This window comes from Pelodiscus sinensis, chromosome 2 (assembly GCF_049634645.1).
Source record: "Pelodiscus sinensis isolate JC-2024 chromosome 2, ASM4963464v1, whole genome shotgun sequence".
NCBI classification, from domain to species: domain Eukaryota; kingdom Metazoa; phylum Chordata; order Testudines; family Trionychidae; genus Pelodiscus; species Pelodiscus sinensis.
This window is the reverse complement of record NC_134712.1, coordinates 218,951,645-218,978,659: the sequence shown is the minus strand read 5'-3', so window position 1 is coordinate 218,978,659 and position 27,015 is coordinate 218,951,645. Positions and strand designations below refer to the sequence as shown.

General features: G+C 39.8%; 1 protein-coding gene across 2 annotated transcripts; it reads left to right on the top strand.

The window, feature by feature from the left end:
- The first annotated feature begins 441 nt into the window (after positions 1–441).
- Positions 442–24,199, top strand: HACD1 (3-hydroxyacyl-CoA dehydratase 1). 2 transcript variants are annotated; one of them, XM_075922465.1, is made up of 7 exons: positions 442–695; positions 7,543–7,660; positions 8,985–9,003; positions 9,093–9,175; positions 13,368–13,489; positions 16,669–16,847; positions 20,267–24,199. In XM_075922465.1, exons 1-7 carry the CDS (start codon positions 568–570, stop codon positions 20,347–20,349), a joined length of 732 nt encoding a protein of 243 aa, XP_075778580.1. In that variant the 5' UTR covers positions 442–567; the 3' UTR covers positions 20,350–24,199. The 2 variants fall into 2 exon arrangements, with proteins under 2 accessions (XP_075778580.1, XP_075778579.1); XM_075922464.1 differs by having other exon boundaries at positions 444–695; positions 9,087–9,175; positions 20,267–24,197.
- Positions 24,200–27,015: the final 2,816 nt, after the last annotated feature.

The following is a 27,015-nucleotide window of genomic DNA, read 5'->3' as shown; positions in this document are numbered from 1 at the left end:
GGCTGTGGTTCACTAACCCTGGCTGGTGGGATCTGTGGAAAGCTATGACCCAACCTTCGCTGCTTCGCATGGCTCTCATTGGCTGGGAAAGGCAAACCAAGGCCAAGGAGAGCTGCAAACGGCCAGATCTGTAGATGCTCAGGAAAAAACAGCATTGGGTGGCTTACCAGTGGCTAACCCTGGCCAACTGCATCCCGTCCGCAGGTCCCTTATTTCCCACCCCTGACTGAAGGGCTTCAGCCTGGGTAGGAGGGGCTTGAACACTAGGCTCTGTCCCAAACCTCCAGCGAGTGTAAGGCCAATGGGGTTGTGATCCACTCCGTTCTCCTGACCCACAGTGAGAACCGCTGGGCTGGGGGAGGAGGAGGCTCGTGTGACCTGAGGAGCCCCTGGAGGGAAGGGAGGAACTGGCAGCACCATGTGAGCCGCTGGCCAGGGGGCAGCTCAGCCCGCCCTGAAGACAGATGGGGTGAGAGCGAGTCAGCTCCAGCTGTCAGCGCGGTTTCAGCCCTGCCCCTGCCTGCGCCCCTCCTCCGCCGCGCGTCTCTCCCCGGCCTCGGGCGAACCATGGCGTCCAGCGAGGAGGACGGGGCCGGCAACGGCTCGCTGGAGGAGAAGGAGAAGGGCAGGAAGAGAAGCCTGGGCGCGCTGGCCACAGCCTGGCTTATCGGCTACAACATCGCCATGACCGCCGGGTGCGTGCCGGGGAGGGGCCGCGGCTGGTCCGGCGCGGCGGGGCGAGGGGGCTGCAGCGGGGGGCCGGGGCGGCCAGGCCTTGCGGGCGGGGGCTGGGGCAGAAAGGCGTGGGGCGGCGTTCTGGTCTAGCGGGGGCTGCCTGCGGGACTAGCCCTCGCCGCCTGCCATTGCCTAATACGGTGCAGCGCGAGCGCGTCACCCCTCAGCCCGGCGGGGAGGTTAAGTATAGCCAGAGCCGGGAATGCCGGGCGGGGCGCCCTGAGGTGTAAGTCGCTGCGGCCGCCGCACGCTGAGCCGGCTGCTCCCCGGGGCTGGAGGGAGGGATCTTGCGGAGGGGCCCCTCCCGCCGCCGGGGCTTGCTGCGCTGGAGCGGCAGGCTGTGGTCTTCCCGGTCCCGCGCTGGGCAGGGCTTGCCTGGCCAGGCTGGCTGCCCGCTGGGGCGCTGCAGGGTCCACGGAGCTCAAGAACGGAGCGTGCCGGGCTCTAGAACGGTGCCCGCGAAGGCTTCCGGAGTGGAGGGGCTGCGAAGTGGCTGTAACAGCAGGATTCCCCGTTTTCCTCCCACCGAGGACGCATCAGTGGTTTAAGAAAGCTGGAGACCCACTGGCTCCCAGCCGCACTGAGTGGCTTTAACTCAAATTCTTGTTTGGGAGAGCGCTTAGTAGCCAGGCAACTTCTATTAGCGTCTTCCACCTGCCACGTTAAGAGTAAACTGCAAGACATTACTACTGTTGTATTGAAAGACCATCTTGGCTTCAATCTGAGCAGCCTTACTGATAAATAGTTAACTGATATCGAAACTATTTGAATACATTAATTTCTCCCAGCTCCCTCCTGCTCCCCCAACTTGCTGCTCAATAAATCCCTGGCTCAGCATTGTGTTTGAAAACAGAGGTTACAGGCCAAATTCAGCCCTGACCTAAGCAGACAAAATTCAATACAATCAGTCGAGTTGCAGCTATATGCCAGGTTGAATTTGGTTTAGGTCACGCTTCAGTTTTTGTTGTCAATTCAACTAGAGGTAGAGCCATTCCAACGTGAATGAATTGGGATGCAACTGTTAATAATCCCAAGGTGCATTTAAATAATGTTTAGTATTATAATGGATTTTTTTGAGAAAATGTGATAAGGCCCCTTCTCTGAGCAATGTGAGTTGGTGATTATGGAGAGCCTGGAACCGTTGCCCGCGCCTTGCCTCCGCACTCACTGCAGTGGTGGGAGCCCCAATGCTCTGACCTCCCTGGCCAGCTATCCTCTCCCAGCCTGCTGTGCTCTGCTTCTCTGTGATGGTGGGAAGCAGAGTGCTCTGGGGCTGCGGAATTAGGCTGAGAGAGTGCAGCGAGGTGGAGCAGGCTGTCATGCGACTCCAATTCCCACCACCAATGGCCTCTTACCCCAAGTAATCCCCTAGGCAGCCCTGGGACCTGTCCATAGGACGGTTGAGGCAGCTGTCATAGGGCTCCCCGAAGCAGCCACTCCAAAGCATCCTATGGAGAAACAACTATTGGTATTGTTTTAACGTTAGGGGAATTCTGGTATATATTTCAGAGGTTGATACATATTTGTATTCCTTTTCAAGATTTGCATAAACTGATTTTTCACATAAATCATATAAATTAAACTGATTTTTCACACAGTCAGTCTGTGGAACTCCTTGCCAAAGGATGTTATGAAGGCTAAGATTATAATCAGATTCAAATAGAACTAGAAAAGTTCATGGAGGACAGGTCCATCAATAGCTGTTAGCCAGGAAGGTATACCTTGCCTCTTTGCCAGAAGATGGATCATTTGTTGCTTAACTGTTCTGTTCATTCCTTCCGGTACAGCTGGAATTAGTTACTGTTGGAAAACAGTAGACTGGGTTAGATAGACCTTTGGTCTCACCAAGTATGGCCAGTTTTATGTTCTCATTTTATTTTCTGTTGACTATCTGATGATTGTCAGTCTCCCACAAATTTTAATACTTGTTAATAGACATTGGTCTATTCTATATAAGGGATTGTGGAAATTAGGCATGGGGCTTTATCAAGGTATATTTGTATCAGCTTTAATTAGTGTTCCTATTCATTGTTCATACTCTTTATTAGTTTGGAACTGATATGTTTCCTCATATTCTCAACAAGTTCATCCCTTGCTTTGTTGTTCATTTGCTCATGAGAACTGTGCTCATTTAATGTGGAAATACACATATTCTGATCCTAGCAAGTGCAGCATCTCTCATCAAATCCACTTATAGTTGAGAGGCAGCAGTACTTGTAAAAGTGGCCCTTCTGTTTATGTGGGAGAGGAGAAACAGAAACAAACATTTCATTATCTTTTCACACTGATAAAGTACAGTACAGTAGATAAACATAAGGGGGACACTGAAGGGTAATGCTAGTACAGTTAAGTGTATCCACTTGCAAGTCAATACTTGTTAATAAAATTCTAGAAATACCTGGGGTTTATCAATCATTGTGCTAACTCCTCTTTTTAATATGATATTATATATTATTATTCATGCTGGTAAATGCATAAGTGGCAATGTTCCAAAAGCAAAAATGGCAGGTAGATGCCCAAGACCCATTGAAAGTCAATAGAAATTAGAGACCGAACTGCCCTTTGGGTCTCTGAATGCCTCCCTCAGAGAAATTTATCATTTAAAGTATTTTGTGGGACTTAAAAAACCCCCCAAAACCTTGCAAGCTGAAGACCAAATAAAATGGTTGGTGAAAGTACTTGTGTAAAAAGGTCTAAGATGCAGTCCTATATTTTTCTTAAGTCAGACAAGACATTTCATGTTCCTTATTTGTTCCAATAGGAGAGTCAGGGAACCTCTTTAGTTTATACTTATTGCCTTTTTGGTTGGGCACAATATGGCTTCTCAGGTATTTTTTATGTAAAGATACTGCTGTCACCTGCCATATTGCCAAAAATATCCATTATAATTCTCAACACACACTTTACTATAAAACACAAAACATTGGGCATCTTATTATGAAGATAACATGTATTGATGACACTAAAATCATCCACTGATTTCAGCAGTGTCTGGAGACCACCTCTACTTTTACACCTTACAGAAATTGTACTCAGCGTTTATACCACCCATGACAAAGCTAAACAGTATCGACGGGTGTTGTTTAACTGGCACTTCTGCTTCATTCTCAGGGCAGGAAGTAGAATTTACCTGTGGTACATCATTGTGGAACCTTGATAGTTACACTACATGCAGTGGAATAGATGTAGAAGGGGCACCATAAGGGAATCCATATGTGTAGTGTATGGTGGAGCCCAGTTCCATGTGAGTTCCACATATTCAAAGAAAGGCTTGGAAGAGGGAGATAGCTGTTTTCATAGAGTGTACCTACCCAATAGTGCCCCATTCTGGCAAAATGTGGAGCTGTGGGTGCTCGCTGACTCGCTTTTGCCTAACATCATTAATAAGGTCAAGGTTTTACATAGCCTTCTGAAGCATCTAGTTTATTAACCAAAGATACAATAAAATATCAGCAAGCCCTTACCAGCAAGCATCTTCTGTGGGAGACGCAGTCAGTCTCAGTTTATCAGTTGCTACCAGAGTTCATCGCTGTCCTCTCCCTCAGTTCAGGTCCCTTTCCCAGAGTCAGGCCTCTTGACACTACATGGGAAGAATTCTTCCCAAGAGCCAAGGAAGGGTGTGCAGAGATCTGTCAGTAGTAGTCCTTATCTAGGGCAGCACACAGTTTCTGACCGGCTGAGCCTTCTGCCACTATTTGGAATTCCCTGTCCCTCTAAGCCAGGCATGTCCAAAGTCCGGCCCGCGGGCCAATTGCGGCCCGTGTTCTGGTTTAATACGGCCCCCCAGGTAATTTGGCAATATCTATCTTTTATGGCCCCCAACGAATCCATATGTATTGAGATGAATACATTGTAAAATCTCAGTTAATGTCAGTTGGTCTAAATCAGTTATAAATATATTTGGACACAACATGTATACTTGGTGTTATGTTCCTGTTCATATTTTTTGAACTTAAAAGTTGACAGACAATCTTTATTACCAATAATATGTAATGTACTTTACAATGTTCCTGACATATATTTCAGCTTCTTGGATTTTTTTTTCATCTGGCCTTCAGATATGAAAGGCAGAGTGATTTAACACCTGTTTAGATTTGTCATCCATGTGACAAAATGAAAAGTATGCTGTTTGCAATAAACTTTGCATAAAATAGTTAATTTGCGTTTAATTTTAATGGTTCAAAGAATGTCAGGCAAAATGGTCGGCCCTCACGCATGTTCACTTCATCAAATCTGGCCCTCTTTGAAAAAAGTTTGGACACCCCTGCTCTAAGCACACAAGATCTCTTGTTTGGTGCATTCCTCAAGAGCTTCCTGTCTCTAGGATCCACCTTAGCTGACCCTTGGTAACTTTTTTATCAGGCTTCTTAGAAAATCAGCTAGCAGCTAGGGATTTCATTCCTTCCAGGTATGTCTGACTTGGCTTTTTTCTTACAGGAGTCTGTCACAAGTAGGCAGGTCCCTGAGTCTCCTAAAAGGGCTAGCCTCTGTGCCAAGTGGCCACAAAACTTGATGTAAGCAAAATTTAGGGAATTCAGCCCCTATCCATGGCAGGGACTAAAGCAGCTTGCCAGTGAGAGCTGCAAAGCTTCCAAGCACTCCACAGGCTTCCTCTGTTCCTATGAAGCAAATGTTTAATTTGTCTTTTAAGGTGATGGTTGTAGGAGAGGGGTTAATATGTGTGGATAATTTTCACCCAGATGGAATTCAGAAGGATAAAAGTGAAAATGAACTTGATAATATTGAATAACTCCTGTATTTTTATATAAATATGTGTATATCTGCTTTTGTGTTTTGGTTGCTGTGTACATAATGGAACTAGAAATTTCAGATTTAAACACTCAAAGGCTAGGAATTCAGAATGAAACATTTTCTGACATCTTCCTTGCATGTGAGCTTTATGATCCATTATATGAATGAAAAGAAAGATCTTAACAATGGAGCATGTGACACACGGTTTAGAAAACACATATTTATGAAATTCAGGTTAACTGTGTGGAAACAATCGGATATGCCTTAGGTTATTATAAAATGTATTTTAGCTCAGACTTGTTTGAATCTCAATAAAGAGAGCCTTAATTTGATTAACAATTATTATTGCTTTTATTTGACTAAAAAGCAGAAGGTATCTTAAAAAAAAAAAACCCAGCCAACCAACCAAAAAACCCTTTTCACACTTAATATCAGTATGGGATTACCAAATTGTCAATTCCAGAACTAACCACTTGGCCAAAATTTTCCAAAGTGACTTGTGATTATGGGTGCCTGGATTTTTGAGTGTCTAACCTTAGACACTTTAAATTGACCTGATTTTCAGAGGATGGGTATACAACACTTCCTGAAAATTGGACCTCTATATGTCTCTTAGGATGGATAGTTCAGGCACTCAGAACTAAGGATGTTAATGACTAGTCGACTATCTGATAATCAAATGCTTATTGGATAGCTAGTCAACTAGTTGATTTTCCCCTCCTCCCCTCACTGCCTCTATCAGATAGAGGCAGCAAAGGGAGCGAAGACAAGGTACTTTAAAGCAGCAGTGCTACACAACTGAGCCCGGGATCAGCTGTGGACACTACTACTTTGAAATGCTGAGGTGGTGTTCAAAGGAGCAGCACTGCATAGCTGATCTCGGGCTCAGCTGTGCGGCACTGCCCCTTTGAAATGATGAGGTGGCGTTTCAAAGGGGCAGTGCTGCAGGGAGCCTTGGGTCAGCTAGAGTCTCCCCAGCTGATCCTGGGCTCCACGTGGTATTTCAAATTGGCAGCACAACATGGAGCCCAGGGTCAGCGGGGGACTCTGTGTCCCCCTCTTACTCTGGGCTCCAGGAGGGCGCTTCTGTTTTGAAATGAACAAGAGACTACCCGCTGGCTCCAGGCTGCACACGGATTTCTGCATTCCTCCTTTGAAATGTACAAGAGCCCCAGCAAGGGCTCTTGTACATTTCAAAGGAAGAATGTGGAAGTGCCAATCAAGTAGTCTGGTAGTTGCTGGAATTTCCATCACCTACTTAATTAGTAAACTGTTATTTAACATCCTTACTCAGAGTCACTAGCTGCTTTTGCCAGTCTTGGCCTTAAGTCGCCATGCACCAGTCCTTCAAAGAGCTTTTTGTGGTTGGAACCCTGCTGCCAGGGTTTCCTTCACATAGAGCTTTTTGCACGATTGAGACCAAGTTTGGAAATGTTGGCCATAGTGCTTACTATACAATATGTGTTAAGAAACCAAAATACATGTATTGAAATATTTTTTTAATTTAATGTAAATTTTTCAATTTCTTAACACTGTGAAACCATGATAAGCAATTTAAGATTTGACATTATATGTGAAAAAGCACAATAGTTCAGAACTATTACTCCTAGCCTTTCAGAGGTTTTCCATTAGGGGACAATCCATGGTATATGGATATATCAGTTCCTGGTGATCTGGAGTTGGCACTTTTTTTTTTACTACATGCTAAGTCATGTTTAAAACAGCTAAAATACATGAATGTATACTCTCTGAATAATAAAGATGTGGTCCATATGATGGAAAAAAGAATACCTTAGCTATGTATCACAGAGGACTCTTTGCAAAGAGAAACAAGGCACTCTCTCTATACTTTCCCAAAAAGTAGGGTACTGGAGCTAAATAGTTAATGGATTTTTCTATGTTTTAAATTATATTTTAATCTCTTTTTAAACACCACCAATAGAAAATCAGAGTTCTCCTAATGTTTGAGATGAAAGTATTGTAATGAATAATTTAGAGGACCTGGGTGTTCTGAGAATTCTCATGAAAATTATCCATTCTCTTTCTTTTTTTTAGGTGGCTGGTATTGGCTATTGCCATGGCGCGGTTTTACATGCAGAAAGGAACATACAAAGGCATATACAAAACTATTCAAAAGACACTTAAATTTTTCCAGACATTTGCTGTGCTTGAGGTAAATTTTTAAATGCTCTGCATTGCTTGATTGGAAAATATTTACCCTCAGCAACAAAACTTCATTAACATGGAGTTAAAGATGAAAGAATATCTAAGAAGTCCCAGTCTTTCTAACTTTATTTGTTTTTAAGGTGTTTTTAGGGGAAAAGGGGAAGTTGGTTGAAGGAAATGGATACATATTATAACATTAATTCTAGTTTACTGTATTATTTGCGTAGGATTTGTTTTACATTTAAAAAATGCTTATGAATTACTCAGTGATGGATCTGGCAAGTAACAAAGGGACTCCATTCCTTATGGTTTGCACCCCGCAAATCCATGGATATCAGCTTTATATCCATGTGTATTCACATCTGTGGGTGTGGATATCTGCGGCTCATTTGTAGCTACAGAGGTGGATGTGGATACAAATTTTGTATCTATGCAGGACTCCACTTATTGTCCCTATTCCTTTGCAGACACTCTGCAATCCTCCAGAGGTGATTGCTTCCCTCTCATTCCCCCTACTAGACTTATTGCCCCCGATTTGGCTTTTCTCTCTTTTGCTTCTTCCAAACTGGACCCACATACCCCATATGGTTTGCTACCAATTTTTCACTGAGCCATGACTTTCCACAAAGGAGTTATGCGTGTTTTACAAAGCACTCTGGAGGCTGCATGCACTTGGAAAGTATGCAACAGGTTGATATGGGTATATAATACATGTATATAATACATGTGCCTCTTTGAACATGTGTGGTCATCTGTGTTTTGGTTTTTGTATTATAATATATATTATAATAATACCTTTATATGTCTAAATAATTCTACCTGAACCCATCAACACTAGCCAAAAGACTTAATAAAACTTTATAAAATTAACAACAAAGAAAATGTGAAAATCCTTATATATCTGAAACACCTTGTGTATCTTGCTATAAATTTTCCAGAAGAATTCTGATCTGGATAAGGAGTTGCATGTGAAACTAAGGTTTGGTTTTGATGAAAGTGAAGGGTAAGGCATGTGTATATATGTACAGTATATGAAAATCAGCCTTATGTGAAAGTTCCTTTGGTAAGCAAGCCAGTCTTGATTTAGCGGCATTACACATCAAGGGCCTGATTCTCTGAGGAGTCAGACACACGAATTTAGGGTACTTGCACCTCACAGAATTTAGTGCTAAAATCTTAATTTTTGGTGCTGTTAAAGTAAATGAAAGTGTAGTCTGAATAAGGAGTAAAGGACTAGGAGCAAGTTTAGATTTATTTGTGTATACTGTACTACAATCAGTGCAATTATTTTAAACCAGTAACTTTTAATTTATACTTATTCTTATTGACAGGTAGTCCACTGTGCAGTTGGTGAGTCTTTTACTTTTAATATCTCACTTAATTGATTATAAACATTATTTGTGGGATATAGATCATATATTTCTCTTTTTAAGGAATAGTTCGCACCTCTGTGCTTGTGACTGGGGTCCAAGTGAGTTCAAGAATCTTCATGGTGTGGCTTATAACACATAGTATAAAACAGGTGGGTGCATGAACAAATTCTGTTTTACTCCTTACAGGAAGGGCTGTATATTAATACAAAGCTTATTTTAGCAGGAAGTGCTATTTAACACTATTTAGGATCTGGCAAATGCTCTGTACAGCGAGCTCACTCAAACTTTAGTAACAGTTCTGCAGGTAGAGAACTTACAGGATCAAGCCTATAGTTTACAGTTGCTAACTCCCAGGATGTTGGTAAATGCCATTGAAGAGGGACAACTAAGATACATTGGGTTGCTGCCAGGTTTGGTCTATCTGTTAAGCAAGATCAAAGGCAAGCGCTTCTGTTCATCAACAAATGTACCACACTGTCAAACACTCCACTTTGAAAAAGAACTTAAATTAGCATGTGTTGAATGTACAAATGGAAATCATTCTTAAACCAAATGCATCTGGATAAATGCTGCTATGACATTTTACACAGGATTTAATACAAACTACAAAGAAAATACCATTCTCAAAATGTTAAAAATTAATATATGTTCAAAGCATGCCAGTATAATAGACTGTTATTTAAAAAACAGAACATTTTTCAGAATATGAAAATTACCTAAATGGTCCCTGAAAATGATATTTAGGTTCTCAAACTTTTTTTTCCTTGCAGACCACTTTAAAATTACTGACGGTCTCAGTGCATCACTTTATGATTTTTTTCTAAATATTGTTTGTATTGTTGGCTAACTATCGTAAAGCACTTTGGATAAAAGCGCTATATAGAAAACCCTTAACAACAATTATCTTTTTTTGTTCTACAAAGAAAAGCACACAGTTTGTACCACAGAGCTGAGGCTAGAAAGGAGGGCTATCTCTTTCCGGCAGCTGCAGCCCTGGAGCTGGGAAAATTTGCTTCTTTCTCTGGCTGCTGCAGACCTGCATGTCCCAAATTCCCCCTAACCCCTTCTTCTTACTCAACTGCTCCCCACCTCTCTCCTATTTCCCCCATTTCACCCCTACCTACCCTGTGTTCCATCCCCAAGGTCACCACTGCACTTTTTATGTAAGGTTCCAGGATCCGGACCCCTAATTTAATGTAGCCACACTAATTAGGTGGGCAGGCAGCCCTTCATTCTCTTGTGCTGGAGCTTGCCGACTACTGGTGGCCAATGGACCACAGTTTGAGAACCTCTGATTTATGTGGTTGATTATAGGTTTAGTGTAGGTTCTATAGGATTAGTCCCAGGAAGAATGATCCAAGGAATCTAATACTCTTGTAATGAATGGACTAGGACTTACAGTTTGTGTGAATTTTATTTAATTTGCAGGGCTGAAATTTCTATTGTCTAAATGTAAATATTGAATAACAGATCTCAACGTTTAGGTCTGTGCTCCTGTGTGGTTGGCTGGGGTCGGAACTTTCCTAACTCATGGTGCTGAGCTTTTAACTTTCTTACCAGCAGGTGGCACCTGCCTAACTGCTGATGAGATATAACAGTCAGAAATTACATTCATTGTCGATTCCTTTTTCATCTGTTCACAGAGAAGAACTTTCTTGTACACTTTGTATTCTTTACCTCCCTTTTTGTGATACATAGGAGGTTTATTTTAAAGGTTTTTTTAAGCTAAGTACCACCTGTTTTTCTTTTATAAAAGAAAAAAATGTTCAAGAAGTGAACAATTTGTTGGTTATGTTGGACTAATTGATCAAGGCTAGGGCTATATCATTGATTCTCATCATTCAACTTTTTTGTGTAATGGACTAAACTGTCTCCACCCAGCTCTGTTTATCTTGATGTCAATACAGTAGATCGAACTACTTTCAAAAAATCCCCATGTTTAAATGTCTTTCTGAATGTATTTCACATTGTTTCTTCTTACCAATCCTAAACATTCAGGGTCATATGAGGCCACATGTAATTAGAGGTCTGTTACTGATGTTGGCTAGCCTCAGATCCCACTATTTGTCTAGATTTACTAGGCAATCACATGGAATTCTCTACGTATTTATTCAAAACACTATTGCTTGGATTTAACATTGTGACCTGAATCCAGGTTTAGCTATCAGTATTAGCCTCTAGTCTGTTTCAGGGGAAGACTAGCATAATTCTCTTCTCCCTTAGCTGTATACAGATAGTCCCCGACTTACGAATGAGTTACGTACCAAACACTTGGTCGTAACTTGATCTGTTCGTAAGTCGGACCCCATTCATTTAAATGTTTGTAAGCGCGGATCACGTTTGTAACTTGGGGACCGGCTTAATGGGAGGTTGGTCGTAAGGACGAACAGTCGTTAGTCGATGCGTTCGTAACTTGAGGACCACCTGTATTTGAATATCTCTGTACTTTGGTTTGGGTTTTTTTTTTTTTTTGCTTTCATTATTGCGATGTATCCTATTCCTCTTATATTTTTTATAAAAGATTAATCTTGTTTCCTTTTTGCACACATTGGGCATGATTTTCAAAGGTACTGAGTATGTGCATCTCCTAGTTGTGACTGTTCATATTTGAAAAGCTTTAAAGCTTTGTCACTGTTGCATTTTGTTGAAAAACAATGTTCCTTCTTTTGTGTTTGTATTAAAAAATGTCACTGGATTCCTGAAGGTTTTTAACCTTCAGGCATGGAAGTCTATTTAAAAATTCATCCCCTTTTAATGCAAATTATTAAATCGCTTGTGTATAATTCTTCTTCTCAGTAGTTACTATTTGTAAAAGATCTCTAACCATTTTCTTTGCATAGCTGGGTATCCCCCACACTTACACACTTACTCTGAAAAAATCTGATGTTTTTAAGCTGCAGGTTAGATATTTTATTGGCTGATGACTTAAAACTTTAATCTTTAAAACACTGCAGAGGAGTATATTCACCCACATCTCTTGGTCCTCTCTCTGCTCCTCATTCAGTGATCCAACTCACTCCCAGCTGCCTAACTGTCCTGCAAACCCTTGAGTTCTCCATCTGGTTTTCCTGCTATCAGATTTCACATTGTAGTCCATGGAGCACATTAAACAAAATGGTATTGTCTAGTGTGCCCAGGAGACATTAATAAGCATGAGTGGGGGAAGCAACAACAGTCATGGGCTAAGTCATGAGTCATGGGCTCACTTTGGGGAGGCCACTAGTTGGCTGCTCCCCTTTCTGTAAGGGCTCTATAGCCATGGAGTCTTGCAGCTCCCATTGGCTCCAGTTCGCCATTTCTAGCCAAGGGGAGCTACAGGAAGCAGTTGCTGCTTCCCACAGCTCTCCTTGTCAAGAAATGGTGAACTGGAGCTGTGAGGCTCCATGGCTATGGGCCCTTTAGATAAACAAAGCGGAATTGTCAGCTAGCGGCTTTCTCAATGTGGGCCCACTTTGAGGAATGTTGGGCTAGGTGAACAGAAGAGCTGGCTCCCCTCATGGACTGGCTCCTGCCTAGCACCCCACGTTGCTGCCCCTGATACAGAGGACTCTTGAATAGTTGTGTAACTGCAAAGAATACCTGCAGTTACATGACTATTCAATTACCCAAAATCTAACATCCCTAATTGCCAGTATCGGTATTAGATTTTCTGGGGCGTGGGACTGAAACCCAAGCCATGCTTCTTGGGCCCAAGTTGAAGCCCAATGACTTCAGCCCAGGGTGGTGGGGCTCAGGTTATAAGCCACCTGGCTGTGGATGAAGTCCTTGGATTTTTGACACCCACACCATGAGCAATGGGACTTGGGCTTTGTGTCCCCTCCCTCACCCCTGCTTCACACACCTCCAGGGTGGTGGGGCTTAGATGGGCTCCGGCTTTGGTCCGTCCCCCCCCCCCACCTTCTGCAATCATGCAGTAATTTTTATTGTCCGAAGGCGGTTGCAGTGCAATAAAGTTTGAGAACCCCTGGTCCAGTCTATACAAATGGAAGAGAAATATGATATATAATATTTTGAGAAAGGAAAAAACAGCAGAAAAAGAGCAAATTGAAAGGGCAGATGCAGGGTATGCAAAAGAAGGAATAAAATCAATTTAATAGTTCAGTGTTTTGATGTATTTATTTTGTACTGTACAATTAGCAAAATGTTTCTATGTTGGTGAATACTTGTAATAGAAAAGTTAACATGATAGTGACTATATTTGCTGATTTTTTTTTATACCAAGTTTTCATTCTTCTCAAATTCTTAGTTCTGTTCCAAATGTCGTTAGTGGAAGTCTATTGCTGCTTGTATAGCAAAGAAGTTTAAGGGTGAAGAAACTGTTGGTTCTTTATACCTTCACAGATCCAGAATGAGGAGAGCGTTATTCTTTTTCTGGTCGTTTGGACTGTGACAGAGATTACACGATATTCCTTCTACACATTCAGCCTGCTCAACCATTTGCCATACTTCATTAAATGGGCCAGGTGGAGATGTCTTGCAGTTTAGTTTCTCATAGTTCTGTGCATGCTAATTTCATGCATGCTGAGCTAACACACAGGAGAATAGATGTGTGAGCTTTAGCTTTGTGTCAGCAGAATGCACTTGGTTGCCTTGTTATTTAGGAATATTGCCATTTGGTTTTAAAATATAAAGGATATTTTAGTTCAGATAGTTGGATGCAATTTGTGTTTTAATTTCTGTGTTTGATAGTTATTTTAATTTACTAGTCATCCCTTTCTCTTATGCTTGCAGGATTACCTTTTAACTTTTATAAGCTTAAAGCTGGATTTTGAATACAATTTAAAATGAACTAAATTACAATAAAAGCTTCTTTATCTGGCACTCTGTTAACCAGAAAACTCTGTTAACTGGCATTGCCCCGAGCCATTAACAAAGTCTGAATTTAACAGAGTGCTGGATGGGCTGCCGGTTCTGCCCAGAGCGGAGCCAGCAAGGTCTGCTTTGTTATCTGGTACATTCAGTTAACTGTCAGCTGCTGTTCCCTGAATGTCAGATAACAAAGCTTTCACAACATCTTTTTTAAAAAATGATCATAACATCTTAGACTATGCCAAAAAGAAGAAAACTTTTGATGCCAGAAATCTAGTTATTTGCAAACTTAAATCCCAATTTGACCTTAGACACCATGAGTGCTGACTGCGAAGAGGCGACTCAAAGTGAAAAGGGCTGAGCACATACATAAGTTTTCGCAGGATTGGGGCCAGAGTGCCCATTCAATCCTGTGAAGTACCTGGGAGTTATGTGCTTTGATCACCTTGCAGGCTTTGTGCCTTATTCTGTATTACAGTTATGATTTAATTAAAGGTTTTACAAAGCCTTCATTGATATTTTAACTAACTTAGCCCAAAAAACAAGGGCATTTTTTTATAGAAGTAACCTTGACTTGAGATGTCAACAATGGCAGATTAGCCACTGGGCCAATGGAGCCAAAAATGGATATCCCCACATCACAACTTGCTCCTGCCAGGGATGTTGGGTCTTGCCCCTCTCCGCCCACCTGGCACTTCTGCCAAGGGAGTGGAGTTAGGCTAGGAGCTTTCCCACTCCATCCACCCACCCGGTGCTCCTCATATATGCACTTGATCCTATTTCCTTGGCAGGAGCACAGGGGAGAGGAGACACTGCAAGTGGAAGGGATGGGGAGTGGCACCCATTTGCTCTGGCCTACAACCCCCAAAAGCTTAATCCACCTCTGGATGTCAATAGTTGAGTATATTATTGTATGTACAATATATTATTGATTGTGTGTAGGTTGGATATTTGCCATGAAGCTTAATGTGATAAATTGCATTCTCTGTAGTTATTGAAGGAAAAGTAAATATAAATCCAGAACAGACTTTGCTTTTTTAGGAAGCAGATAACAGTCTTATTTTAAATTCATTATAGATGATTATTTGTTCAAAAGTATAAGTTTGTTTATTTTGCTATATTTTTGTTTTGTAAACAACAGTTCTGGTGCTTCTAATGCACTTCTTTGATATGGCTGATATTTTTGTTCATTCTTATAATGCCTTGTCTTTCTGCTTGTACACTAAGTGGTAGGTTTGGGCATGTTTAAGACTAAATGGCAATTTTAAAAAAAGCATCCCCTGTTTTTAATTAAATGTATATTTAGGCTTTACATTTAGAAACACATTTAAAAATATCAAATTATCAGATACTCCCCATACTTCCAAGTTAGAAGCTTTTTCCATTCAAATTATAATAAGGCAATATAAAAAATAGTCATTCTGACAAAAGAACCTTATATGTGCGTGGAATATACTGGAAAACATTTGAAAATGTGTTCTTCTATCACTTATTTCACTAAAGGCTGGCAAGTGGGGAAATTGATAGCTACCCTGTAATATGAATGGGCACAAATCCATTGGCTTATCTTCTCTCTTCCTCCTACCTCTCCCCCATCCCTTCCTTTGACAAGTTTGGTCCTTTTTTGTGTATATAGCTATGTATGAATATACTCATGTAAACCATAATAAATTTTTATTTATTGCTTTGGGATCACTAGCTTTTTATTTTGAATTTTAAAAGCAGTGTCTTTCCCTTTTAAATAGAATGAATACACCTACATTTTAATTCCCAATACTCTGTTTTTAGTTTATTTCTCTTCTGAATATGGCTGCACTGTATTTGGGGTTATGCCATCTGTTACTTATTACATCTTACCTACTCTGTTCTGTTCAACCTGTGAGCCCTCCAAATCCATTGATTCCTACAGTTTCATATTCAGTTGCTGCTGTTTTAAAACTCCTCTAGCTTGGCCATGGAATTTTACATATTTTACATTTATTTTAGACCTTGTGAGGCAGCTGTCATTGCCTCCCCCAGCCTGAACTCAAGAGAACAATTCATTATGAATGATTGCATTTGTATTCCTTACCTTGCATGAGAATTTTTCAAAACCATTGCTGATTTCAGTTTCTTATTTTTCCACTCTGTATGTAGCATATGGTATTTTAAGTAGATGGCTTCTTTCAATGCCTTTGTTTTAACATTTATTTGGGAGTTGGTCTGTTTGATCTAAAACGAGTCCATTAAGATGCTTGGTCTCTCACACAGATGCTTTTGCATCAGTAATTCCCATTCATGCAAGTGGCAGATGCAGTACATGGTTAGATTCCCCAGATGGCAATGGAAGAAACAGACTTCATAGGTATCTTAAAATTCCATTAACTTCAACAGAATTACAATGAAGAAGGGATGCAGTTGGTCCACTGTGCATAGACAGTGACAAAAACATTTATTCCTATTTAGTGTTGATCCACACCTGCTCCCAGACCAATCAATGGCACCAGGGTCAGGCTCTGTAGATCAACCAAAAAAGAGATTATTGGACAACAAAACTGTTTTCCATACTTTGAATGTTTATCTTTTAACATTGGGAAAACATTAAAGCATTTTGGCATTACTGCAGTCTAAATGTGAGGGCTTAGGGCCAGATCCTCATCTAATAAAAATCAACATAATTCTGTTAAAGTCGGTGACACTGTGCTTATTTACACCAGATGAGAATCTGGCCCTTGGTTTTCTCTTTCAGGAAATTACTATAGTTCATTGCTGTGCCACTAATCATCTAAAGAGGTGATGTTACCACATGAATTTATCTTTCAAGAAAATAATTCTTAGATTTGTTTTTCTTCAGATACAATTTTTTTATCATCTTGTATCCTGTTGGAGTTGTTGGTGAACTTCTAACTATTTATGCTGCATTACCATATGTGAAGAAAACAGGCATCTTTTCCCTGAGACTTCCCAACAAATATAATGTCTCTTTTGACTACTACTACTTCCTTATTATTGTCATGGCCTCCTATATACCATGTAAGTATTATTATACTTTAATAATAGCAACAACACAATAATACATTATAGGCAGAGTTCACAGTGATGCCTCCGGTTAATTCTACCTAATATTTTTCTTTATAGGGCCAAGTTAGTTAAAATTTTGCCACAGTAACTGCTCAGGGTGAAATTTTTCATTCCAAGTGTCTGCCTCAGGCTGAATATATTTGGAAAGCTTCACTGAAAAATGACTTGGTTAGGGGAAAATAAGACTTTTTGTTTATGTAAAAGAATCCTGCTATCATTTTGCTGAGAAGATCTAGCCCCTCTGTTGTTTAGAGGAAGGACTTGAAATTTGGACTTATTGGTGTCAGGGATGTGCATTTTGCAATTTTCACAAAAATTCATCCAAAATTATCCTCTGAAAGTCACCATTTGCACATGTTTAGTAAAAGTTTGTTAGAGATTAGCAGTAAAAGTCTCTAAAATTTCCATCTGCACTGAACATGCTGCAATGCACTCCTGCAGAGGTTTGGTCCAACAGCACAGAGCATGCTGCTCTTCCAGGACATTGCTGAGTTTGTGTCAGATCAGGCAGAGAGGACTGGAAGTTGTTATTGGACACATAAAGTGATAGCAGAGAGACTGTCTCTCTCCTGCATTCTCAGTGCTCCCTATTCTGGCACCAAGACAAAATAGAGAAGCAGTCTGATTCAAAGGAAGAAAAAGGAGCTGTATTAGCATGAGGCATACTGGGGAGGGATGGAGACATGCTAGGGTCTATAGGCTGTGGGGGTAGGAACAGGAGATGGACAGATTTGAGGCAAGGGGAGTTGAGCAGTGAAGAAAGTGGCAGCCTGGGAGTGGAGGCTTGGATAGGACCAGAATAGGAGAGGTGGAGGGAGGACAGAGACAGGTTGTGGCAGGTTGAGGAATGTTATACTAGGAGATAGGGCAGAAGCATAGATAACCATTACAACACATTGCCTTCTAGAATGTGGACTACACTCTTAGCTTGTTGGGTCGTAGTATTTCTGTACTGTTTTTCAAATATATGTGAAATCCACTAGAAAATTGTAAATTTTAGACCAGTAAGCTCTACAGCTATATCTGACAATTTTTTGAAATGATAATTAAATAACAAAGCACCTGGAATATCATGATTGATAGGCTCTAACCAGCATGGATTCTGTGAAGTAAAATCATGTCTCACTAATCTCTTAGAATTTTTTGAATGTGCCAGTAAACTAAGAAGGGAAATTGGGAGTTTGTCTTCTCCCTGTCTCATAACAGAAGATGAAGGGAACATTCAGTCAAATCAATAGATGAGAAATTCAAAACTGATACTGCTAATAACACAATGTGTAATTAAATGTACAACTCTTTCCCTAGGAGGTTGCTGAGGCCAAGAATTTAGCAAGATTCAAAAACAAATTACATGTTCATATGGCTAAAGGGAATATCCACAGTTATAATACACATTTTTAATGTCTATACATGTTATAATTAATTATAACATAAATAAATCTCCTGCTTCAAAGGTTAAGTCAAAATGTTTAACAGTTAAAAGGCCGGGATGAGCTCTAATGTGAAGGACAGTTTATCCCACATCTACTTAAGTATATGATTTTTATGCTGGTCTCTGAAGCGTCTGGTACTGGCCACAGGGTGAGATAGACAGTGGGTCTGATTCACAATAATAACCCCTATGTTCCTATGTGTCTCATCCCTTTTTAGTGTCTGGCCCATAGCAGATAACACCCTGTTATTGTTACTGCTGTGTGTTGAGGCATTAGCTCAGGTGATCCATGCTTTGAACCTCTAAGATTTCAACCCTGCTGATAATCTATAAAAGGGTCAGTACAGTTATATAGGGAGGAGAAGTTTTTTTCAGATTAGTTTATTTAAAATTAGGAAATTACACACAAATAAATGATGTATAGGTATAGTTAATCCTGTCTCAGTATGGGGTCTGGACTAGATGACCTCTTGATCTTCCTTTACTACTACAGTTCTACGATTAAAAAACATTAAGGTTGCAAAGTCAGGCACCCTGGTGCATATGTATTATGGTTAAAATTTCAAAAATCCCTGAGTGATTTGGACTCCTAAATATTATTGTATTCAGGAGGATTTAGACTCCTAAATACATACATCTCTTTTGAAAATGGAACTTTGGATCCTAAATCGTTTAGATGATTTTGGAAATTATACCCACCAGTCTTTAATGATGTGTTCCCCCCCACACACACACACAGAATCCCTGTTTTATTCAGTGCACAGCATAGTCTGTGCTCTGGGTATGACTCCAGGGTACATAGTGAAGGAGTCTGTTATCTCTATGACCCTGTCTCATTTGTTGCAGAAATTAGAAGGTGTGTAGTAAAGGAGGCAGGGGACTTCAGGAAGAGAAAGGATGGAGTCTATCCCTGCCTATACCACAGTGTTCTCATGTGATACTGGACAAGTCAGTTCAGTGGAAGTAATCATGTGTTTTTCATTTTCTGGATGCCTTACCTGAGTCACTCATGGCCTGATATTCATAGGTGTTTAGCACATAAAGCTGTAACTGAAGTCATTGAGAGCTGTGCATCTATAAAATAGGAGTCCAACACTCTGCCTGTAGGGCACTTTAAACTTAGAATGTCTGAGTTAGAGGAAAGATGGAAATATCTACAAGCCTGGCAGTTCTTCTTGTTCAGAATATCGCCAAGTTCACTCATCACTGGTATTCGTTGTACTATCCGGTTTTTATGTTCTCAGCCATTTTCAGCATTTTTACATACATGACTTTAAAGATGACAACCATGCAAAAGTGTGGACATTCCGGTATTAGCTGAACTTGTAAAATGTAAAAAGAGTATTCAGGCTCTAGGCACCTCAAACTGGGCGCCCAAAATTAGTGGACACTTTTGGCTTTAACCTCTCTGTAGTGAGTCTCTTTTGTCTCATCTGTGAAGTATGGATAATAACACCACCTTGCCTGAGAGGGCTATTGAAAAGATAAGTTCACTGTATTAATGAATTTATAAGATACTACATTGATGAGCAGCACAGAAAGCCCAATGAGAGGTAAGGGGTGAAGCAGGGAGGGCACTACAACAATTTCTTTAGGACCAGGGGAAAAAAATGTGCCATTTCTTCTCAGCCCTAGCCCACAGAAGCCTCCCTTAGTACAGATCCTGGACCACATTGAAGAGACCATAGGGACATAGAGGTTGCTGAGAAGTCACTGATCCTGTTTTCCACAGATGGGTGTTAGAGGGAGATCGATGCATAAATGGCTCCCTCCCTACGTGGAGTTCAGTGAGGTGAACTGGCACATCACTATTTAGTCATACTTTGCCATAGTAAGCAAAACAGTGTTTTGCCATAACCTTTCCTTAACTTACTAGTGTACGGTTAGAAAAGTATTTTCCCTATTTTCATCTAATTTGTTTATTTATTCTTTGATCAAGTGTTTCCACAACTCTACTTTCATATGCTGCGACAGAGAAGAAAGGTGCTTCATGGAGAAGTGATTGTAGAAAAAGACGATTAACCCAACCCTTGTAACCATGGTGCTTTTTACAGAATAATAAGAAATGGAAACAAACCACTTCATGTGATCCTTAAGAGTCCAAGTTGTAAATCATGGAGCTAGAATAAATGACTGTGCACGAAATAACATGGATTGTATTATTTTGTAAATGTGGTATGTCTTCAAAATTTGCTTTTTATCCTTGGATTCACTTTTGATTCTTTCATTTCATTCATTGCTTTTTTTCTTCAGACAAACTATTTTCTTCCCAATTTTTGTATATAATTGACAAGTAGAGTCAGGAAATTGAATAGTTTGCCAAATTCCTTTCTATTACAAAACTCCTAGGGGTCATTAAGAAAAAACAGAGTTGATGAGAAATATTGGAAGTTAGTATTCTAAAAAAACAGATAATTCATCAATTAGGTAATGAATTTTTTCACAGGTGTCTTAAATTGTATCCTTATTCTTTTGCAAACACTAATTTTTGTCAGTATTCAGAATTGAAAGTTTAGTGTCTCTTGAACCTTATGAGACTATACCATTACAAGAAGTCAAGCTAACCAAAAGCTAGGTTTACAGTTACTTAGGGTCTGATTCTGCCTCCTGTAGTCACATTATGTTGTATCATTCTTCCCAGTTATCCTATTGAAACTTCTAGAGCAGCAATGGGCAACCTAGGCTAGTGAATGGGCCATAGGAGTGGTCCTCATTCATTTTAGTGGACTGCGAGATTATTGTAACCAAGATGGTCTCCCAGGACAGAGTCATTTTGCTAACTGCACTTTTTACCTAGTATTTGCAGGGTGTGCTGATTGAACCATAGCAGCACTTTGATTGGATGCAGAAGGAGTGTAGTATTTGCTCTCACAGTCAGTGTTGTGTGTGATCAGCATACACCTCACCTCACGTGGTCTTGCTGTATGTGCATGTCACTTTATTAATACCAGTAGGAGAAAAAACTACGTGGACAGAAACCAGCAGAATCTGGCATCCCTGCATGTGAGTAACAGTAAACAAAATGTCTTGTGGACCACATTTGGAACCTTCATGGGCCACATGTGGCCCCTGGGCCGCAGTTTGTCCACCTCTATTCTAGAGTCCAATTCAACATCAATAAGCATAGTAGAAGTGGACCCTTCATTAGGCCTGATCCTGAAATGAATGGGTAAAGTGTCCATGCCAGCAGATTCAGATACAGGATCAAGGCCTGATATTGCTTTAACCTATTATCTGCAGGGTTGTAGCCTAGAATAAGCTTTTTAAAGAGTTGAACTCTAGGTTATATTTGGACATTTAGGGGAATGTACTTCAGTCTGCTACTACGTGATGCCCAACTATAGCAGATAACATGGTCTGAGTTTATTTTGTCCTGGGGAATTGATTACCAGTTAGTTCTGAATTCTAGAGTTAGGGAACATGAGAGGTGGTAAGGAATAACTATGGGTGTATATATGGAAATTGTGGCTATGGCAAAGTATTTTATTTCTTACAATTAATCAAAAAGGATAAAAATGGAAGATTTTAAAATACTGCCTTGACATGTAAATTGTGTTTTGAATCAGCCCATTATGCACTTTTAATTGCTTCTTCAGTTAATTGTTTCATCCTCTTCATAATGTAATCAAGGAACAGTTTGGGATCTGGTCCTATTTAACATCTTTAATAATCTGAAAGATGAACATGTTAATGAGTAATGCTAAAAATTGAAGATGTTATAAACATCTTCATAGAGAGGTGAGTTATATAATGGGGCTCACAGATGTTAGAAATACAGGCAGGAATTTAAAACAATAAAGTTGGAAGAGACCTGGTGTGAGAATGGCCCACACATTAAACATTCATTTTGCAATATGAGGTGGCAATCACTGCAATTTTGGATTGCATATGCTGAAGTGTCATGTCATGGAGCAAGGAGATGTGATTTCCCCTTCATTATAGGACTCTGCTGAGGCCACATCTGGTATACCATGTTAAGTTCTGGGTGTGTCATAAACAAAAAAAACTGTAGGCAAATTGTAGAAAGTTCAGAGACCAGCAACAAAAATAATTAAAAGCATTAAATATATATAGCTTGCTTACAGGGAAAATATTTGAGGAGGAAAAGGAATTATTAGCACTGAGATGTGCAATGAGATATAATTATGAGTCAGGTGGAATTAAAGAATGAAAAATATAAAATAAATGTTAGGGAAATTATCCTGAACATGAGATTTTTTAAGCTGCTGAGTAATATTCCAGGGCTCATGGTGGCAGCGTCTTTCTTGGGTATTTGAAGCCCAATAAGATAGAATATTAGAAAACGAGTTGTAAGAAACAATGTTGCTATGCCAGTGGATGGGGTTAGTTAACCTAAAAGATGGTTTCCATTTCTAGATATTGGATTATATACTGTAACTTTAAAAAAGAACAGAAGCGTGTTTCCTGATGTGACTCACAAGTTTTCATTATATTCTTATCTTAAGTTTGCAATGTGATATGCCTTAACTTTGCCATATTTACACATCTTGGTATTACATGTAAACTAGCTTCCTTTTCAATTGTTGGTATATTGCGCTTGAGATGGAAGAATGGTATTTCTGAATATTTGAAAACTGAATATTCTTAATTTGTTATAAAACAGTATTGATCTAAGGTGCTATATTAATTTATTAAAATACATATTTATGCAGCTGAAATGATTTACTGTATTAAGATAAATCATTTAGTCTTGTCACAAAATACGTTTACATGCTACACGTTTAGACTAAAAGTTTTATTTAAGTGTCTTATGTATAAGAAATATTTCAAATGCTAATTATTCTGACACACTTAACTTGCTGTTAGTTTCATATGAAACGCCCAGGCAGCTTCTGAGCACATAGTTTTCAATGAGCAGGCAGAAGGATCTTATGGAATTAATAAAATCAGTCTGTGTTCACTGGTACAGTTTAGTATCCTTTTACTGGTGTTTCAGCTCACGTAATACTATCACCGTTGATCTATTTGAAATGCATTGAATATTCCCAGTGCCTGATCCTACAATTTTAACTCAAATGAGTTTGGCCTTTGGAGACTATTCCTTCAATTACGAGTTGAAGGGCTGAGTCCCAATATAGTATTATTCATCTGAGGTTTTCTGTATTGTGTATGGGTTGAGCATATTGTCATACAAGTTGCAAAGAATTTCTGCAGGCATTTTGATATCCTTTTATACATGCAACATGATTTAATACAACACCATTCATTAAAATTCCAATGTTTGCTTTGCATAAAGCAACAATGTACTAGTCTTGAATAGTGATACATGAACAAGAACAAAGATTTACAGTCGTAGGAAAAGCTTGTTAAGCTGAATATTAATAAACTTCAGACTCATGTTGAAAATAACTCTTTGGGTATGTGTTTACTTAAGGCCAGACCAGTGAAATTTTGGTGTGGACTAATGGAGGCAATGACATGCTCCCTGTCAAAATTTCATTGACCTTTTCTCTCTTTCTGGAAAACTTCACCCAGTTCTAATTAATATATTTTAAATGATATCTTCTGTTCAGAAGAACTGAGGATGAAACCCCTGGCCCTCCTGAAATCAAAGATTTAAAAATCATTGACGTCAGTCAGGCCAGTTTTTTACTCTGTGTATTTAACGTCAACATTAGCATAGTCTCATCTTTATCACATAATGAAATAGTGAACCAACTTATTCCATGCTATATACAATTGGCATTAAAAACAAGCGTGAATTTCATAAGGTGCACTCTGTTTCCTTCTTGAATTTGGCACATTTGTCCATCTTTGTAATCTTCACTGCAGTATTCATAAATGTTTTAACTTATTGAGAACCTCTTTTTTTATGAAAGGTTTGGAATTGAAGTCTAGCACTGAAGTCTTTGACATTTTATGTTGTATCGAATAAACTTGTGAATGTCAACTCTTGCATCATGCTATTTTGGTGCCTTATTGAAGGTGCTACAAGTTATATCTGGTCTGATCCTTCTGTGCTTATTTGTGAGAAGGCCTTTGTTTTCATGAGTAATCCTACTGATTTCATGACTTGATCCTTAATGCTGAAATGACTAATTTTGAGATAAAAGCAAAACTCACAGAAAAGGGCATGGGACTGAGAAATGGCATCAGGCCTTATTGCCCAAGCTTGTCAACTGTTCTTCACAATGGCCAGCACTGGCTCAGTTCATTTCTCCCATCTCTTGCACTACACGGGGTCTTAGAACATGGCTGTATTGGCTTCACCGATGCCTAAAACATAGTCCTTCCTCTCTCCATAGAGAACTATGGAGACGAGTTTGAGGAATTTCCATGCATAAAGAGAAAGCAGAATCTTCTTGTGTGGCTTCTTTGTGCCGCTGTAGTCTTCCTAAGGCTTTCTGAGCAAGAATTTCTCTCAGAAGCTGTCTCTGTAAGAGCAATAATATGCCAACACTTCTGTATCACACTGCTGTGAATAGTACAGTTCAATATTAATAACCTTTGAGAATTTCTGCAACACACCTTTCCTAATTCCCATTAAATAACATTAATCATACATGACCAGTTACCTAGTTCTCTTCATGTTAACTAATAAACTACAATGCACAGTTCACAGGGGAATGTGTGTGAAAGGGTTTTCTGTGACCAAAGGGAATGTATTTATGTCCTAGACAGAATAAAGTATGTAAATATTAAATCTAGGCATTGTCACTATTCTGCCTGTGATGAGCATAAATGATGACTGACACTTTTGGATTTTATTATCAGCTGATCAAATTTACAACCTAAACGTGGCATGTGCATAAGCCAGTTTTGGTGAACTGAGCTATAGCTCAACATTGATTAGAAAAAAGGAAGAGAGACTAATGTTAAGAACTGATAAATGGGGGGTTTTAACTAGGAATACCTAAAGTGTGCTCATCTGAACAAGAGGGTTTTGTAAAAGTGGGAATTTTAGTTGGGCAAACTGACTGCAGTTAATCTTAGGGAATTTGTAAAGGTATGTTTTCAGAAAGACAATGCTGCAAGCCTTTTACACATTTATATTTATTTTATAATTTGTATTTAAAATGCACTTACAAATGCTATATTATTTATTATGAAATAGTTTACAGGTCAAGTCCATATTAGATATAGTTTTTTGTATGGATACAGTACTATGCCCTTTTAAATTGTGTTCAACTATTTTTTTAATTGAAATTGAATTTAAGGAATTAAGTAATTAATATTTCCTGCAGGGCAGAGGTGTTTAAGGGCCTGACATTGCAAGGTGCTGATATCTTCTGACAGATCCTGAGGGCCTTCAGCTCTGGTGGATTTTAAAGGGAGGTTAAGATGCCTAGCATCTCTGAAGGTGATCAGTAAATTAGTATTAGCAAATTCCAAAGGCCTGATCCTGTGACCTCTGGGACTACACTGATAGTCCCACTGGCACTTAAAAGCTTGATTCGGGATGGTACTAATCTCTTTTAAGGTGCTGAGGGCCCTCAGTCTCAGATGACACTGGGGCCGTGTCCAGACTCAAGGTTTTTTTCAGGAAAAGTAGCCTTTTCCCGAAAAAACTTCCTCTGCGTCCAGACTCAAGCTGCGTTCTTTCGAAATTATTTCGAAAGAACAGGGCTTTTCTTTCGATGGCGGTAAACCTCGTTTCACTAGGAAGAACGCCTTCTTTCGAAAGTTCCTCTTTCAAAAGAAGGCGTTCTACAATGTAAAGAGGCCGTCTTCGAAAGAGAGCATCCAGACTCGCTGGGTGCTCTCTTTCGAAAAAGCGGATTTCCTCTATCGAAAGATCCGCCTGCAGTCTAGACACGATCTTTCGAAAGAGGCTCTTTCGAAAGATGCTTTCGAAAGAGCCTCTTTCGAAAGAAGCCTGCAGTCTAGACATAGCCTGGGTGAAATCCTAAAGCAGTTTAGCACATGCAGCTCCAAATGATACCTTCAAAGGCAGTGGCAATTTTGGATTCATACCACTTGTAAGTATTAGACTCTAGACTGATAGCTTTTGGGAACACATAAGATGTGTCCAAGTCCTATTGTCACGTTACACCAACCAAAACATGATGTGGTCTGGCTTATTCGGTCTTCTTGCTTCTTTATTCATTGTTCATCGTATTTTATGACTTTCCATTTGCTTGCTTTGTACAAATGTAAGCACAGTCTAACTCATCTAATGATTTCATGTGGAAAATATATTTAAAGAGCCATCAAAATGTAAATTAAATGTATTTGCTCATTTATCTATTTTACTGTTTACCCAGCTACATTTTCTCCAAGGGTGATCATATTCATAGAATCATATCATAGAATCATAGAATAATAGGATTGGAAGGGACCTCGAGAGGTCATCGAGTCCAGCCCCCCGCCCTCAAGGCAGGATCAAGCTCCGTCTACACCATCCCTGACAGATGTCTATCTAACCTGTTCTTAAATATCTCCAGAGAGGGAGATTCCACCACCTCCCTTGGCAAGTTATTCCAATATTTGACCACCCTGACAGTTAGGAATTTTTTCCTAATGTCCAATCTAAACCTCCCCTGCTGCACTTTAAGCCCATTACTCCTTGTCCTGTCCTCAGAAACCAAGAGGAACAAATTTTCTCCTTCCTCCTTGTGACACCCTTTTAGATATTTGAAAACCGCTATCATGTCCCCCCTTAATCTTCTTTTTTCCAAACTAAACAAGCCCAGTTCATGAAGCCTGGCTTCATAGGTCATGTTCTCT

What these genes read in the sequence shown, in the direction of transcription:
- HACD1 (XM_075922464.1), top strand. Translation starts at nt 568, where the DNA reads ATGGCGTCCAGCGAGGAGGACGGGGCCGGCAACGGCTCGCTGGAGGAG. An exon ending in TACTTCATTAAATGGGCCAG is followed by an intron (nt 13,490 to 16,668) that starts GTGGAGATGTCT and finishes GTTTTTCTTCAG; the next exon opens with ATACAATTTTTTTATCATCT. An exon ending in CATGGCCTCCTATATACCAT is followed by an intron (nt 16,848 to 20,266) that starts GTAAGTATTATT and finishes TCTTTGATCAAG; the next exon opens with TGTTTCCACAACTCTACTTT.